Source organism: Bombina bombina, chromosome 4 (genome assembly GCF_027579735.1).
Source record: "Bombina bombina isolate aBomBom1 chromosome 4, aBomBom1.pri, whole genome shotgun sequence".
Classification (NCBI taxonomy): Eukaryota; Metazoa; Chordata; class Amphibia; order Anura; family Bombinatoridae; genus Bombina; species Bombina bombina.
The window spans coordinates 701,447,039-701,464,355 of NC_069502.1; the positions used below are offsets into that span (position 1 = coordinate 701,447,039).

Consider the following 17,317-nt stretch of genomic DNA (forward strand, 5'->3'; position numbering starts at 1 on the left):
CCTTTTGGCTTCGTAGCATAATACGGTTAGCCTATGAGACTGCTGGACAGCAGCCTCCTGAAAGAATTACAGCACATTCTACTAGAGCTGTGGCTTCCACTTGGGCCTTTAAGAATGAGGCTTCTGTTGAACAGATTTGCAAGGCTGCAACTTGGTCTTCTCTTCATACTTTTTCCAAATTTTACAAATTTGACACTTTTGCTTCTTCGGAGGCTGTTTTTGGGAGAAAGGTTCTTCAGGCAGTGGTTCCTTCCGTATAAAGAGCCTGCCTGTCCCTCCCGTCATCCGTGTACTTTAGCTTTGGTATTGGTATCCCATAAGTAATGGATGATCCGTGGACTGGATACACTTAACAAGAGAAAACATAATTTATGCTTACCTGATAAATTTATTTCTCTTGTAGTGTATCCAGTCCACGGCCCGCCCTGTCACTTTAAGGCAGGTAATTTTTCCATTAAACTACAGTCACCACTGCACCCTATGGTTTTCCTTTCTCTGCATGTTTTCGGTCGAATGACTGGTAATGGCAGTTAGGGGAGGAGCTATATAGCAGCTCTGCTGGGTGAATCCTCTTGCACTTCCTGTTGGGGAGGAGTTAATATCCCATAAGTAATGGATGATCCGTGGACTGGATACACTACAAGAGAAATAAATTTATCAGGTAAGCATAAATTATGTTTTTTGTAGTTGTGTTAGGACCTCCCTTTCTTTCTTAGTCATATTATATTTAACACTACTTTTATCTTCTGTATTAAGTTTATCTATTTCAGATAGAATGGATCTTTCAAAAACTTCGATATTACTCCCTTTACTGTGATAGGGGTAAAATTTGGATTTAGGTTTCAATTGGGTATGTGTAATTTTACTCGATACCTCTGCTGTTTGTCTAATTTGTCTTTCTATAGCACCACAACAAGACAATACTAAAAACACCAATACTGACGGGGCATTTAATAGACCTAGTACCTCTGGGGATTTTTTAGGGGTAAGTGCCCCATTAGATCAGAGAAAAACAAGAACAAAAAGAAACATAGAGGAACTAGGGGAAACGGAAGTAGAAAGAAACGTACAGTCCAAGAAGAAATCGAAATAGAGAAAGTAGGCATATTCAATCTCAGCAAAAAAACACTTACAGAAGTTGAAACTAAAGTATTAAAACTAGGACTTACATTTGCACCTACTGTCAAAATGAATAAGTTTGAAACTCACATACACATCAAACAATTTGTGAGACAATTAACCCTGAAAAGACATTTTATAAAAAACCCTATAGAAAGACAAATTAGACAAACAGCAGAGGTATCGAGTAAAATTACACATACCCAATTGAAACCTAAATCCAAATTTTACCCCTATCACAGTAAAGGGAGTAATATCGAAGTTTTTGAAAGATCAATTCTATCTGAAATAGATAAACTTAATACAGAAGATAAAAGTAGTGTTAAATATAATATGACTAAGAAAGAAAGGGAGGTCCTAACACAACTACAAAAAGATAAAAACATCACAATTAAACCGGCGGATAAGGGTGGGGGTTTAGTTATCATGGATACCGAAAATTATATTGGAGAAGCTAACCGTTGGTTGAACGATAAAGACACTTACAAAAAACTTAAACTAAATCCCATGAATAAAATCAATACCAAACTATTAGTTCTTCTAAATAAGGCCAAAGAAAATAATATAATCAGTACGAAAGAATTCAACTTCATTTATCAGAAACATCCCAAAATGGCCATGTTCTATTTCTTACCCAAGATTCATAAAAATTTAGTTAACCCACCGGGACGCCCCATAATCTCAGGCATTTCATCTATCTGTTCCAACCTTTCTTTATATGTAGACACACAACTGCAAAGTTATGTTCAAAAATTGCCATCATATCTTAAAGACACCACAGATGTCCTAAATCTATTACAAAATTTGAATTGGCAAGATGATTACATTTTGGCAACCAGCGACGTAAGTTCGCTGTACACCAGTATCAAACACGATAAGGGCATTGCAGCCATAGATTGGTTTCTAAAAAGCGAGAACAGCTTTCAATTGAAACATAAACAATTTATATTGACTTGTATTGAATTTATACTGGAAAATAATGTTTTCGCTTTTAATGATGATATATTTCTTCAAACACAAGGTACAGCAATGGGCACGAGGTTTGCTCCCAGCTATGCTAACTTGTTTATGGGTAAATGGGAACACCACTTTACCCAAGAGCGTGAGTTGGGAGAAAACCTCGTGCTGTTCAAAAGATATATCGACGACTGGATACACTACAAGAGAAATAAATTTATCAGGTAAGCATAAATTATGTTTTTTAAGTTCATGTGAAACATGTATTTATTTTGTATATGATAGTAACATTGTAAGAACTATGCGATTCAGATAGAGCATGCAGTTTTAAGACACTTTCTAATTTACTTCCATTATCAAATTTTGTACAGATTTTCTGGGGAACAAGATCTCACTAAGCATGTGCACGGGGTATATATATATTTATATTTATTACTAGTCTGTGATTGGCTGATGTCTGTTCCCTAATAAAGTCCCACGGGTTCCAATATCATTTGTATGCCGATGACACCCAAATCTACTTCTCTGCACCAGACCTATCTCCTTCCTTGCTAACCTGTGTCACTAACTGTCTTTCTCACATCTCTTCCTGAATGTCCTCTCACTACCTCAAGCTAAATCTCTCCAAAACTGAGCTCCTTATTTTCCCTCCTTTATCTAAAATCTCCACCCCCAATCTCTCTATAACTGTTGACAACTCCATTATTACCCGTACCCCGCTTGCCCGATGTCTTGGGGTCACATTTGACTCAGATCGTTCTTTCACTCCTTACATTCAGTCCTTGGCTAAATCCTGCCACTTCCACCTTAAAAACAGACATTTCCTTACACAAGACACAACTAAGATTTTAATCCACTCTCTCATCCTTTCCTGTCTCGATTACTGCAACTCTGTCCTCTCTGGTCTCCCCACCTGCCGCCTAACTCCTTTACAATCCATAATGAATGCCTCTGCCAGGCTCATCTTCCTTACTCGTCACTCTTCATCTGCTGCTCCTCTCTGCCAATCCCTTCACTGACTTCCTCTTGCCTCTAGGATCAAACACAAAATTCTCACTCTGACATACAAAGCCCTCAACTGCACTGCTCCCCCCCTATATCTCAGACCTTGTCTCCAGATACTCTCCCTCCCGTCCCCTTCGCTCTGCTCACGACCTCCTACTCTCCTCCTCTCGTCACCTCATCACACTCTAGTTTACAGGACTTCTCCAGACTGGCTCCCATCTTGTGGAACTCTCTGCCTCGCTCCACAAGACTCTCTTCTAGTTTTAAAAGCTTCATGTGCTCCTTAAAGACTCTACTGTTCAGGGATGCATGCAACCTACGCTAACCTTTCTTTATATCAGTTCCTCTCCTCCATTGCTATCCCCTGAACCCCCTTAGAATGTAAGCCTAAGAGTCCAGCTGTTTGTAGATCTTAAGAGCTGACTACAACAGTGCAACTCTTGGCAGGGCCCTCTACCCGTTTGATCCATATAAATGTTTTGTTGTATTCTGCCTATGTTTATAGCGCTGCAGAATCTATTGGTGCTCTACAAATAACCGATAATAATAATATGATACAGGGATAGGATAAAAATAAATTTGTCATAAAAAAAATCTACTGCTTATTTGAAATTCAGAGTAGGTGTTAAATCATTGTCTTTTTATTATGCACTTGTTTATTAATGTAATTCTCTTGCATTGACTGGTCCTTTAATAACAGAATTTATGCTTACCTGATAAATTACTTTCTCCAACGGTGTGTCCGGTCCACGGCGCCATCCTTACTTGTGGGATATCTCTTCCCCAACAGGAAATGGCAAAGAGTCCCAGCAAAGCTGGCCATATAGTCCCTCCTAGGCTCCGCCCACCCCAGTCATTCGACCGACGGACAGGAGGAAATATATATAGGAGAAACCATATGGTACCGTGGTGACTGTAGTTAGAGAAAATAATTCATCAGACCTGATTAAAAAACCAGGGCGGGCCGTGGACCGGACACACCGTTGGAGAAAGTAATTTATCAGGTAAGCATAAATTCTGTTTTCTCCAACATTGGTGTGTCCGGTCCACGGCGTCATCCTTACTTGTGGGAACCAATACCAAAGCTTTAGGACACGGATGAAGGGAGGGAGCAAATCAGGTTACCTAAACGGAAGGCACCACAGCTTGCAAAACCTTTCTCCCAAAAATAGCCTCCGAAGAAGCAAAAGTATCAAATTTGTAAAATTTGGCAAAAGTGTGCAGTGAAGACCAAGTCGCTGCCTTACATATCTGGTCAACAGAAGCCTCGTTCTTGAAGGCCCATGTGGAAGCCACAGCCCTAGTGGAGTGAGCTGTGATTCTTTCAGGAGGCTGCCGTCCGGCAGTCTCATAAGCCAATCGGATGATGCTTTTAAGCCAAAAGGAAAGAGAGGTAGAAGTCGCTTTTTGACCTCTCCTTTTACCAGAATAAACAACAAACAAGGAAGATGTTTGTCTGAAATCTTTTGTAGCCTCTAAATAGAATTTTAGAGCACGGACTACGTCCAAATTGTGTAACAAACGTTCCTTCTTTGAAACTGGATTCGGACATAAAGAAGGTACAACTATCTCCTGGTTAATATTTTTGTTAGAAACAACCTTAGGAAGAAAACCAGGCTTAGTACGCAAAACCACCTTATCTGCATGGAACACCAGATAGGGCGGAGAACACTGCAGAGCAGATAACTCTGAAACTCTTCTAGCAGAAGAAATTGCAACCAAAAACAAAACTTTCCAAGATAGTAACTTAATATCTATGGAATGTAAAGGTTCAAACGGAACCCCTTGAAGAACTGAAAGAACTAGATTTAGACTCCAGGGAGAAGTCAAAGGTCTGTAAACAGGCTTGATCCTAACCAGAGCCTGAACAAATGCTTAAACATCTGTCTGTCAGTCTTTTGTGTAGTAAGACAGATAAAGCAGAGATCTGTCCCTTTAGAGAACTTGCAGATAATCCTTTCTCCAAACCTTCTTGTAGAAAGGAGAGAATCTTAGGAATTTTTTATCTTATTCCATGGGAATCCTTTGGATTCACACCAACAGATATATCTTTTCCATATTTTATGGTAAATTTTTCTAGTTACCGGTTTTCTGGCCTGAACCAGAGTATCTATCACAGAATCTGAAAACCCACGCTTCGATAGAATCAAGCGTTCAATCTCCAAGCCGTCAGCTGGAGGGAGACCAGATTTGGATGTTCGAATGGACCCTGAACAAGAAGGTCCTGTCTCAAAGGTAGCTTCCATGGTGGAACCGATGACATATTCACCAGGTCTGCATACCAAGTCCTGCGTGGCCACGCAGGAGCTATCAAGATCACCGAGGCCCTCTCCTGATTGATCCTGGCTACCAGCCTGGGAATGAGAGAAAACGGTGGAAATACATAAGCTAGGTTGAATGTCCAAGGTGCTACTAGTGCATCTACTAGAGTCGCCTTGGGATCCCTGGATCTGGACCCATAGCAAGGAACCTTGAAGTTCTGACGAGACGCCATCAGATCCATGTCTGGAATGCCCCATAATTGAGTTATTTGGGCAAAGATCTCCGGATGGAGTTCCCACTCCCAAGGATGGAATGTCTGACGACTCAGAAAATCCGCCTCCCAGTTTTCCACACCTGGGATGTGGATCGCAGACAGGTGGCAGGAGTGATCCTCCGCCCATTGAATTATTTTGGTCACTTCTTTCATCGCCAGGGAACTCCTTGTTCCCCCCTGATGATTGATATACGCAACGGTCGTCATGTTGTCTGATTGGAACCTTATGAATCTGGCCTTTGCTAGTTGAGGCCAAGCTCTGAGAGCATTGAATATCGCTCTCAGTTCCAGAATGTTTATCAGGAGAAGAGACTCTTCCCGAGACCATAGACCCTGAGCTTTCAGGGATTCCCAGACCGCGCCCCAGCCCACTAGACTGGCGTCGGTCATGACAATGACCCACTCTGGTCTGCGGAAGCTCATTCCCTGGGACAGATGGTCCAGGGTCAGCCACCAACGGAGTGAATCTCTGGTCTTCTGATCTACTTGAATCATTGGAGACAAGTCTGTATAGTCCCCATTCCACTGTTTGAGCATGCACAGTTGTAATGGTCTTAGATGAATTTGTGCGAAAGGAACTATGTCCATTGCTGCAACCATCAACCCTACTACTTCCATGCACTGTGCTATGGAAGGACGAGGAACAGAATGAAGAACTTGACAAGTGCTTAGAAGTTTTGACTTTCTGACCTCTGTCAGAAAAATCCTAATTTCTAAGGAATCTATTATTGTTCCCAAGAAGGGAACTCTTGTCGACGGAGACAGAGAACTTTTTTCTATGTTCACCTTCCATCCGTGTGATCTGAGAAAGGCCAGAACGATGTCTGTATGAGCTTTTGCTTTTGACAGGGACGACGCTTGTATTAGAATGTCGTCCAAGTAAGGTACTACTGCAATGCCCCTCGGTCTTAGAACCGCTAGAAGGGACCCTAGTACCTTTGTGAAAATCCTTGGAGCAGTGGCTAACCCGAATGGGAGGGCCACAAACTGGTAATGCTTGTCCAGAAAAGCGAACCTTAGGAACTGATGATGTTCTTTGTGGATAGGAATATGTAGGTACGCATCCTTTAGATCTACGGTAGTCATAAATTGACTTTCCTGGATAGTGGGTAGAATCGTTCGAATGGTTTCCATCTTGAACGATGGTACCCTGAGAAATTTGTTTAGGATCTTCAAATCCAAAATTGGTCTGAAAGTTCCCTCTTTTTTGGGAACTACGAACAGATTGGAATAAAATCCCATTCCTTGTTCCTTTATTGGAACTGGGTGTATCACTCCCATCTTTAACAGGTCTTCTACACAATGTAAGAACGCCTGTCTCTTTATTTGGTTTGAGGATAAGTGAGACATGTGGAACCTTCCCCTTGGGGGTAGTTCCCTGAATTCCAGGAGATAACCCTGAGAAACTATTTCTAGTGCCCAGGGATCCTGAACATCTCTTGCCCAAGCCTGAGCAAAGAGAGAGAGTCTGCCCCCCACTAGATCCGGTCCCGGATCGGGGGCTACTCCTTCATGCTGTTTTGTTAGCAGCGGCAGGCTTCTTGGCCTGCTTACCCTTGTTCCAGCCTTGCATCAGTTTCCAGGCTGGTTTGGGTTGTGAGGCATTACCCTCTTGCTTAGAGGATGCAGAATTAGAGGCCGGTCTGTTCCTGAAATTGCGAAAGGAACGAAAATTAGACTTATTTTTGGCCTTGAAAGGCCTATCTTGTGGAAGGGCGTGGCCCTTTCCCCCAGTGATGTCTGAAATAATCTCTTTCAATTCTGGTCCAAATAGTGTTTTAGAAAGAAAAGGGAAATCCCAGGCGCCTACCCTAAGGAGGCTAGGTTTGAGTAAAATTGGATGGAGAAATAAATTGGTCAAAAATGTATTTTAATAATAGATTAGATTATTAAAAACAACGAATTAAAACAGATTTAAACACATTAAATACAAGAACTTCATGGATCCATGATAAATTACATAAATTGCATATAAAAAACTATATAAAAAAGGTTAAAAATCAAGAATAAGTAATCGATAAAATTTTAGGTAAATCTTAGGTAGTTATGTGCGGTTTTGCATCAAGATGTTCCACATATAAAACCAAAAAACAACAATTGCAGACAATCCTAATGAAACATTTCAAGCTGAAGCGGTGTCAAAATCAAGATAAAACAGTAATAAACTTATAGTGGAAAATCCAAAAAAATGTGAATAATAACTTTCCAATGAGGGGGATGAAAGAAGTCTCTAGTCCTATATAAATATATTCAAGTGTCTGAGAAAAAAAGGTTGGTGATAAAATGACGAATCTTGTGCAAATGCTGCAAATATGAGTGTGGGAAATTTCACAAAAAAGACAGGCAATAGTGTTGCAGCGGTACAAAACAAATCCAGCAAAAAGTGTTAAAAGAGAAAAATATCCAGCAAAAAGTGTTAAAAGAAAAAAAGTTCGTTAGAAAAAATAGGTGAAACAAGTATAAATGAAAAAAATTCTGGTGATAGTACTCCTAATACTCTTCAAACGTGTGTAACTTCAAAAACGGTCTTCAGATCAGATGTAAAAAATATAAAAGATATAAAAATACTTGAAAATAAAACAAAAACCCACGAACAGTAACCTGGCCGTTTACTCCAATAACCTCACACTGGCACTGCAGGCGGGCACGTGCGCTACTGCAGCCGGAAGTTGCTCAGCTGTCACCCGGCAACTTCCGGCTGCAGTAGCGCACGTGCCCGCCTGCAGTGCCAGTGTGAGGTTATTGGAGTAAACGGCCAGGTTACTGTTCGTGGGTTTTTGTTTTATTTTCAAGTATTTTTATATCTTTTATATTTTTTACATCTGATCTGAAGACCGTTTTTGAAGTTACACACGTTTGAAGAGTATTAGGAGTACTATCACCAGAATTTTTTTCATTTATACTTGTTTCACCTATTTTTTCTAACGAACTTTTTTTCTTTTAACACTTTTTGCTGGATATTTTTCTCTTTTAACACTTTTTGCTGGATTTGTTTTGTACCGCTGCAACACTATTGCCTGTCTTTTTTGTGAAATTTCCCACACTCATATTTGCAGCATTTGCACAAGATTCGTCATTTTATCACCAACCTTTTTTTCTCAGACACTTGAATATATTTATATAGGACTAGAGACTTCTTTCATCCCCCTCATTGGAAAGTTATTATTCACATTTTTTTGGATTTTCCACTATAAGTTTATTACTGTTTTATCTTGATTTTGACACCGCTTCAGCTTGAAATGTTTCATTAGGATTGTCTGCAATTGTTGTTTTTTGGTTTTATATGTGGAACATCTTGATGCAAAACCGCACATAACTACCTAAGATTTACCTAAAATTTTATCGATTACTTATTCTTGATTTTTAACCTTTTTTATATAGTTTTTTATATGCAATTTATGTAATTTATCATGGATCCATGAAGTTCTTGTATTTAATGTGTTTAAATCTGTTTTAATTCGTTGTTTTTAATAATCTAATCTATTATTAAAATACATTTTTGACCAATTTATTTCTCCATCCAATTTTACTCAAACCTAGCCTCCTTAGGGTAGGCGCCTGGGATTTCCCTTTTCTTTCTATCTCCAATATTGGGCACTTGCTAGGAGTCCCCCTTCCTAGGCTTAGAGGTTACCATTAGGCGCTGAGGTTTCACTTTTAATCCAAATAGTGTTTTACCTTTGAAAGGGATGTTAAGCAATTTTGTCTTGGATGACACATCCGCTGACCAAGACTTTAGCCAAAGCGCTCTGCGCGCCACGATAGCAAACCCTGAATTTTTCGCCGCTAATCTAGCTAATTGCAAAGCGGCATCTAAAATAAAAGAGTTAGCCAACTTAAGTGCGTGAACTCTGTCCATAACCTCCTCATATGGAGTCTCTCTACTAAGCGAGTTTTCTAGTTCCTCGAACCAGAACCACGCTGCTGTAGTGACAGGAACAATGCACGAAATGGGTTGTAGAAGGTAACGTTGCTGTACAAAAATCTTTTTAAGCAAACCCTCCAATTTTTTATCCATAGGATCTTTGAAAGCACAACTATCTTCGATAGGAATAGTAGTGCGTTTGTTTAGAGTAGAAACTGCCCCCTCGACCTTAGGGACTGTCTGCCATAAGTCCTTTCTGGGGTCGACCATAGGAAATAATTTCTTAAATATAGGGGGGGAACAAAAGGTATGCCGGGCTTTTCCTACTCCTTATTTACTATTTCCGCCACCCGCTTGGGTATAGGAAAAGCGTTGGGGTGCACCGGAACCTCTAGGAACTTGTCCATCTTGCACAATTTCTCTGGAATGACCAAGTTGTCACAATCATCCAGAGTAGATAACACCTCCTTAAGCAGTGCGCGGAGATGTTCTAATTTAAATTTAAATGTCACAACATCAGGTTCAGCTTGTTGAGAAATTTTTCCTGAATCTGAAATTTCCCCATCTGACAAAACCTCCCTCATGGCCCCTTCAGATTGGTGTGAGGGTATGACAGAACAATTATCATCAGCGCCCTCCTGCTCTTCAGTGTTTAAAACAGAGCAATCGCGCTTTCTCTGATAAGTAGGCATTTTGGATAAAATATTTGCTATGGAGTTATCCATTACAGCCGTTAATTGTTGCATGGTAATAAGCATTGGCGCACTAGATGTACTAGGGGCCTCCTGTGTGGGCAAAACTGGTGTAGACACAGTAGGAGATGATGTAGTATCATGTTTACTCCCCTCATCTGAGGAATCATCTTGGGCAATTTCATTATCTGTGGCAGTACTGTCCTTACTTTGTTTGGACGCTATGGCACAATTATCACATAAATTTAAATGGGGAGACACATTGGCTTTCATACATATAGAACATAGCTTATCCGAAGGCACAGACATGTTAAACAGGCTTAAACTTGTCAACAAAGCACAAAAAAACGTTTTAAAACAAAACCGTTACTGTCTCTTTAAATTTTAAACAGAAAACACTTTATTACTGAATATGTGAAAAAGTATGAAGGAATTGTTCAAAAATTACCAAAATTTCACCACAGTGTCTTAACGCATTAAGAGTATTGCACACCAAATTTCAGAGCTTTAACCCTTAAAATAACGGAACCGGAGCCGTTTACAAATTTAACCCCTATACAGTCCCAGCTATAGCCTTTGCTGAGACCCAACCAAGCCCAGAGGGGAATACGATACCAATTGACGCCTTCTAGAAGCTTTTGCAGCAAATTTCAGATCCTCACACATGCATCTGCATGCCCTGCTCTCAAAAAACAACTGCGCAGTAATGGCGCGAAAATGAGGCTCAGTCTACAACTAGGAAGGCCCCCTGACTGGAAAAGATGTCTAACATAGTGCCTGCCATTTAATAAACGTTCCCCAAGTTTATAAATGCGAATTGTCAGCATAAATATGAATAAAATGCCCAAATAAAGCAATCGATTTAGCCCATAAAAATGTCTACCAGTTTTTTAGCCCATATTAAGCCCTTTATTCTGTTTGTTTGACTAAGAAAATGGCTTACCGATCCCCATGAGGGGAAATGACAGCCTTTCAGCATTACATGGTCTTGTTAGAAATATGGCTAGTCATACCTTAAGCAGAAAAGTCTGCTAACTGTTTCCCCCAACTGAAGTTACTTCATCTCAACAGTCCTATGTGGAAACAGCAATCGATTTTAGTTACTGTCTGCTAAAATCATCTTCCTCTCACAAACAGAAATCTTCATCCTTTTCTGTTTCAGAGTAAATAGTACATACCAGCACTATTTTAAAATAACAAACACTTGATAGAAGAATAAAAACTACATTTAAACACCAAAAAACTCTTAACCATCTCCGTGGAGATGTTGCCTGTGCAACGGCAAAGAGAATGACTGGGGTGGGCGGAGCCTAGGAGGGACTATATGGCCAGCTTTGCTGGGACTCTTTGCCATTTCCTGTTGGGGAAGAGATATCCCACAAGTAAGGATGACGCCGTGGACCGGACACACCAATGTTGGAGAAAATATAATTTTATATGATAGTAACACTGTAAGAACTATACTACAAAAGTATAATATTATAATGATTAAATTATTTTAAAGGGATACTAAACCCATTTGTTTTATTTCATGAATCAGATAGAGCATGATATTTTAAGCGCCTTTGTAATTTACTCCTATTATCAATTTTTCTTTGTTCTCATGCTATCTTGATTTGAAAAAGCAGTACTGTAAGCTTTAGAGCCAGACCATTTTTTGTTCAGCACCTGGGTAGCACTTGCTGATTTGTGGCTAAATGTAGCAAACAAATTAGCAAGCGCTACCCAGGTGCTGAACTAAAAATGGGCCGGCTCCTAACCTTTTATTACTGCTTTTTCAAATCAAGATAACATGAGAACAAAGAAAAATTGATAATAGGAGTAAATTAGAAAGTTGCTTAAAATTGCATGCTCTATCTGAATCATGAAAGAAAGAATGAGTGGTTAGTATCCCTTTAAAATGGAAAATTCAAGATAAAAAAAAAACACATGATCTTTCTTAATCCCTAATGTGACACCTTCAGTTTAGGGTTGTGATGTCCCAGTTGGTAAGTACTGGATTTAACCACTAGAGGTCAGTATTTCACAGACTGTCACATTCAGTATTTCAGGAATGGATAAAAATGTGCTAATAGAGGGAAGAAAAAAAAGTAATTTATATTTCTAGGAAACCGTTTCATTGTTACTCACTGTTGTGTGTACACTACATACATAGAACCATTTGTACTACTTGCTGATGTGTTATTATTGTGTGCAAGCAGTAAGGCACTTCGACAATACCAGGATTACTTGGTAAATCAAATTTAAAAGATCTCCATTTTGTATCACTGTGAACTACATCCCTATTTAAAGGGACATGCAACCCCAAACATTTAATTCATGATTTAGATAGAGAATACAATTTTAAACAACTTTCCAATTTACTTCTATTATTTGATTAGCTTCATTCTCTTGTTATCCTTTGCTGAAAGTTTTATCTATGAATGTTCAGGAGCAGCAAAGAACCTAGGTTCTAGCTGCTGATTGGTGGCTACATATACATACCGATTGTCATTAATGCTCCTTCAACAAATGATACCAAGAGAATGAAGCAAATTTAGTAATCTAAGTAAATTAGAACGTTGTTAAAAAGTGTATGTTCTACCTAAATCATGAAAGAAAATAAGGAATTGTAGATATCTGAATTTCTAGGCTATAGCACAATACAGTTTTATTACATTTTTATGTAATATTCTGCTTGTTTTCTAAACAGGAATGTAAATGGTCTATTTATTTTTTATGTCACACAAAGACTAGGCAGACATGTAATGTTATATATAAAATTATGCATATTTACCATTTCTAGAGCTCCCCTGATGACTCCTGACAGTAGGTTACAGTAGGAAAGTGATGAGCGTCCCGTTGGAAGTTCTTCAATAAATTCAACTAATGGATTTTTTTCGAGGATGAGGGAAAATTCATTCCCACCAACATTGTCACCAATCAGAGTAGGGGTGATACCAAGGTACATTTTGAACGCCACCTGTAAGATTAAAAATACAAAAACTTACACCTCTGTTAAAATCGGCAAAAATACCCATCTAAATAATGAAAATGCTTCTTTGATGATCTGTTTTTAAAGGTAAGTATTGCTGCTAGAGAATTCTACTGCAATAATTCCTTTATTACCCATTCCCTAGTTTTGCATAACCAACAGTTATATTAATACACTTTTTTTTACCTCTGTGATTACCTTGTATCTAAGCCTCTGCAGACTGCCCCTTATTTCACTTCTTTTGACAGACTTGAACTTTAGCCAATCAGTGCTGACTCCTAGGTTACTCCATATGCGTGGACACACCCTCTAGTGGTGAAACACTGCCAAAATGCTTTCATGTGAGGAGGCCTTAAAGGTCTAAGACATTTGCAGATGAACCTCCTAAGTTTAGCTTTCAACTAAGAATACCAAGAGAACAAAGCAAAATTGGGGATAAAAGTAAATTGGAAAGTTGATTAAAATTACATGCCCTACCAGAATCATGAAAGTTTATTTTGGACTAAACTGTCCCTTTATTGTCCTTTATTGTAACAAAGTTAAAAATAAATGGGAAAACAAAGCAGACATCAAATAGCTAGAAAAGTCAACAGTCCCAGCTGAGGTAATTCAGCAGAAGCCATAGTCATCGCTGTTAAGAAACTACAAAATTGTTCAACTTTATTTATAAACACCTTTACATTACTTTTTTTTTTTTACTTTTTTTTTATACAGGAATTAGCAAAAATGCTTCTAATAAAAGCTACAGCTGTTTCAAAAGTGTATTTAAAGAGACACGAAACCCAACATTTTCCTTTCATGATTCAGAAAGAGCATACAATTTTAAATTTTACTTCTATTATCTAATTTGCTTAATTCTCTTGGTATCCTTTGTTGAAAAGCATATCTAGATAGGCTTAGGAGCTTGGAGCTGGCTGCTGATTGGTGGCTGAACTTGTATGCCCATTTTCATTGGCTTACAAATGTGTTCAGCTAGCTCTCAGGAAAGCATTGCTGTTTCTTCAATAAAAGATACTAAAAGAATGAAGTAAAATTGATAACAGAAGTAAACTGGAAAGTTGTTTAAAAATGTATAATCTGTTTGAATCATAAAAGAAAAAAATTGGGGTTTCATGTCCCTTTAAGTTTGCACCATGCACCAATATTTAAAACACATCACTTGCTCAGAGACCTTAAAGGGACACTGTACCCAAAAATTTAATTTTGTGATTCAGATTGAGCACGAAATTTTAAGCAACTTTCTAATTTACTACTATTATCAAATTTTCTTCATTCTCTTGGTATCTTTATATGAAATGCAAGAATGTAAATTTAGATGCCGGCCCATTTTTGGTGAACAACCTGGGTTGTCCTTGCTGATTGGTGGATAAATTCATCCACCAATAAAAAAGTGCTGGCCAGAGTACTGAAACCAAAAAAAGCCTAAATGCCTTCTTTTTCAAATAATGATAGCAAGAGAACAAAGAAAAATTGATAATAAAAGTAAATTAGAAAGTTGCTTAAAATTTCATGCTCTTTCTGAATTACAAATGAACAAATTTGGGTTCAGTGTCCCTTTAAGATGCTTGTACCATCTGGTAATGACTCAATTTGTTCATTGCTGACATAATACAAGCCACAATGGCGCTCTGAGCAGCTGCAGTATTTAAAATGCTGGTGCACAGAGAATATCTAGTTATAGATGCACGTGCAGAGAAAAATGCTAACCCTAAAACAGTGATAACTTTTACTAGAAGCATTTTTGCCAATACATGTATATTGCAAATACGTTTATATTCAAAGATGTAATTCATCTATGTGCATTTCAATTTTGCACGGAATGTCGCTTTAAGCCCTTAGTAAGACTGGTTCTGTCTAATAGCAGTGCTATTCACTTACAATTCTTCATATAAAAGCACAGATTCGGTGGGGCGGAGCCGGCCGCAGCAATGGAGGCTGTGTAACTCCTGAGCTCCGAAACCAAGCTCCACAGCATCGCCCAAAATAGCCATCATCCTACCTACCAGAACCTGCAAACTATGCTCAAATGAAGGCGGAGCCGCGGATGACTCAGGGAACCTCGGGACCACCAACAGCTAAAGCCCCACGGTGTCTAACACTGCTGCCAGTCACATCGGACACCGCCTCCCGGGCGGCTCACTGCAACCCACGCACAGGCTGCAGGCCCACTAGTTCCGGCGAGACCAACATCGAGTCACTTCAGGAGGGTGAGATTCTACCACTTAACCCAATACCGGAGAATTAGGTAAAGAAGGGAGCAAGGGGCACACACCACATACCTATAGCGTGGCGCAACCTCTGAGCGCAACTTTGCCGCATAAAGCCTGAGCGGAGGGCCACCATCTTACCGCCCTAAAACACAACACCTCAGCATTAATACAAAGAGACAGTGTATAGCGGTCACGGTGTATTTATTTCCGCATCCCTTGGCCCCAACGCAGTCAGAATACCTCAGGGAAATAACCGTAGTAGGCACTGGTTCCAAAGTAATCAAAGTTATGGAAGCCCTGCAACTACAATATCAGAAAAAAACAGGTCTGCCCGGTAAATCAACATATTCATAACTGCACTACGCACCATTATGCAGCTATCCAGATCTGTACACACCAGCTAGGGCCCGCTCTGCACACTGCTCCCAAGGCCCCAATCAACTTAGTCTGCAAGGGTGAACTGCCTGTTTTTTTTATTGGATCTTCTCATATACAAAGGGGCCCTGCCATTATTTGCTTGGGGACTTTTATAATAGCATACCAATTAACAGCACATTCTATCTGACTGTGCTACCTATCTTACAGTAAGGTCCAATTACTACATCAGTACCTGAAGAGAGGAGCTAGGACATTCATCTCATTCTAGGCAACGCTAAACGATGAATACTAAACGCTCAGCAAAACCTCTCAAGCCGCCTAAAATTTCCAGCCACAGGGACAGCCTAGTAGACCAGTTTCTTTCATGTAATTAGCAAGAGCCCATGAGCTAGTGACGTATGGGATATACATTCCTACCAGGAGGGGCAAAGTTTCCCAAACCTCAAAATGCCTATATATACACCCCTCACCACACCCACAAATCAGTTTTACAAACTTTGCCTCCCATGGAGGTGGTGAAGTAAGTTTGTGCTAGATTCTACGTTGATATGCGCTTCGCAGCAGGCTGGAGCCCGGTTTTCCTCTCTGTGCAGTGAATGTCAGAGGGATGTGAGGAGAGTATTGCCTATTTGAATTCAATGATCTCCTTCTACGGGGTCTATTTCATAGGTTCTCTGTTATCGGTCGTAGAGATTCATCTCTTACCTCCCTTTTCAGATCGACTATATACTCTTATATATACCATTACCTCTACTGATTCTCGTTTCAGTACTGGTTTGGCTTTCTACTACATGTAGATGAGTGTCCTGGGGTAAGTAAGTCTTATTTTTGCGACACTCTAAGCTATGGTTGGGCACTTTTATATAAAGTTCTAGATATATGTGTTTAAACATTTATTTGCCTTGATTCAGGATGTTCAACGTTCCTTATTTCAGACAGTCAGTTTCATAATTGGGATAATGCATATGAATAAATCAATTTTTTTCTTACCTTAAAATTTGACTTTTTTCCTGTGGGCTGTTAGGCTCGCGGGGGCTGAAAATGCTTCATTTTATTGCGTCATTTTTGGCGCTGACTTTTTTGGCGCAAAAAATTTCGGTGTCATTTCCGGCGTCATACTTGTCGCCGGAAGTTGCGTAATTTTTTTTACTTTTTTGCGCCAAAAGTGTCGGCGTTACCGGATGTGGCGTCATTTTTGGCGCAAACAGCATTTAGGCGCCAATTAATGTGGGCGTCTTTTTTGGGGCTAAAAAATATGGGCGTCTTTTTTGTCTCCTCATTATTTAAGTCTCATTGTTTATTTGCTTCTGGTTGCTAGAAGCTGGTTCATTGGCATTTTTTCTCATTCCTGAAACTGTCATTTAAGGAATTTGATCAATTTTGCTTTATATGTTGTTTTTTCTATTACATATTGCAAGATGTCTCAGATTGACCCTGAATCAGAAGCTACTTCTGGAAAATCGCTGCCTGATGCAGGATCTACCAAAGTTAAGTGTATTTGTTGTAAACTTGTGGTAACTGTTTCTCCGGCTGTTGTTTGTGATGAATGTCATGACAAACTTTCTAATGCAGATAATATTT

General features: G+C 39.4%; 1 protein-coding gene across 1 annotated transcript in view; it reads right to left on the reverse strand.

Annotated features, from left to right (window-relative positions):
• The window catches only part of TRAPPC3L (trafficking protein particle complex subunit 3L), a 244,578-nt gene that overhangs the window by 13,146 nt on the left and 214,115 nt on the right, over positions 1 to 17,317 (reverse strand). Inside the window, exon 5 of the mRNA XM_053712190.1 lies at positions 12,951 to 13,136. Within this exon, the coding sequence (XP_053568165.1) occupies positions 12,951 to 13,136 (186 nt within the window). The remainder of the gene's footprint in view (positions 1 to 12,950; positions 13,137 to 17,317) is intronic.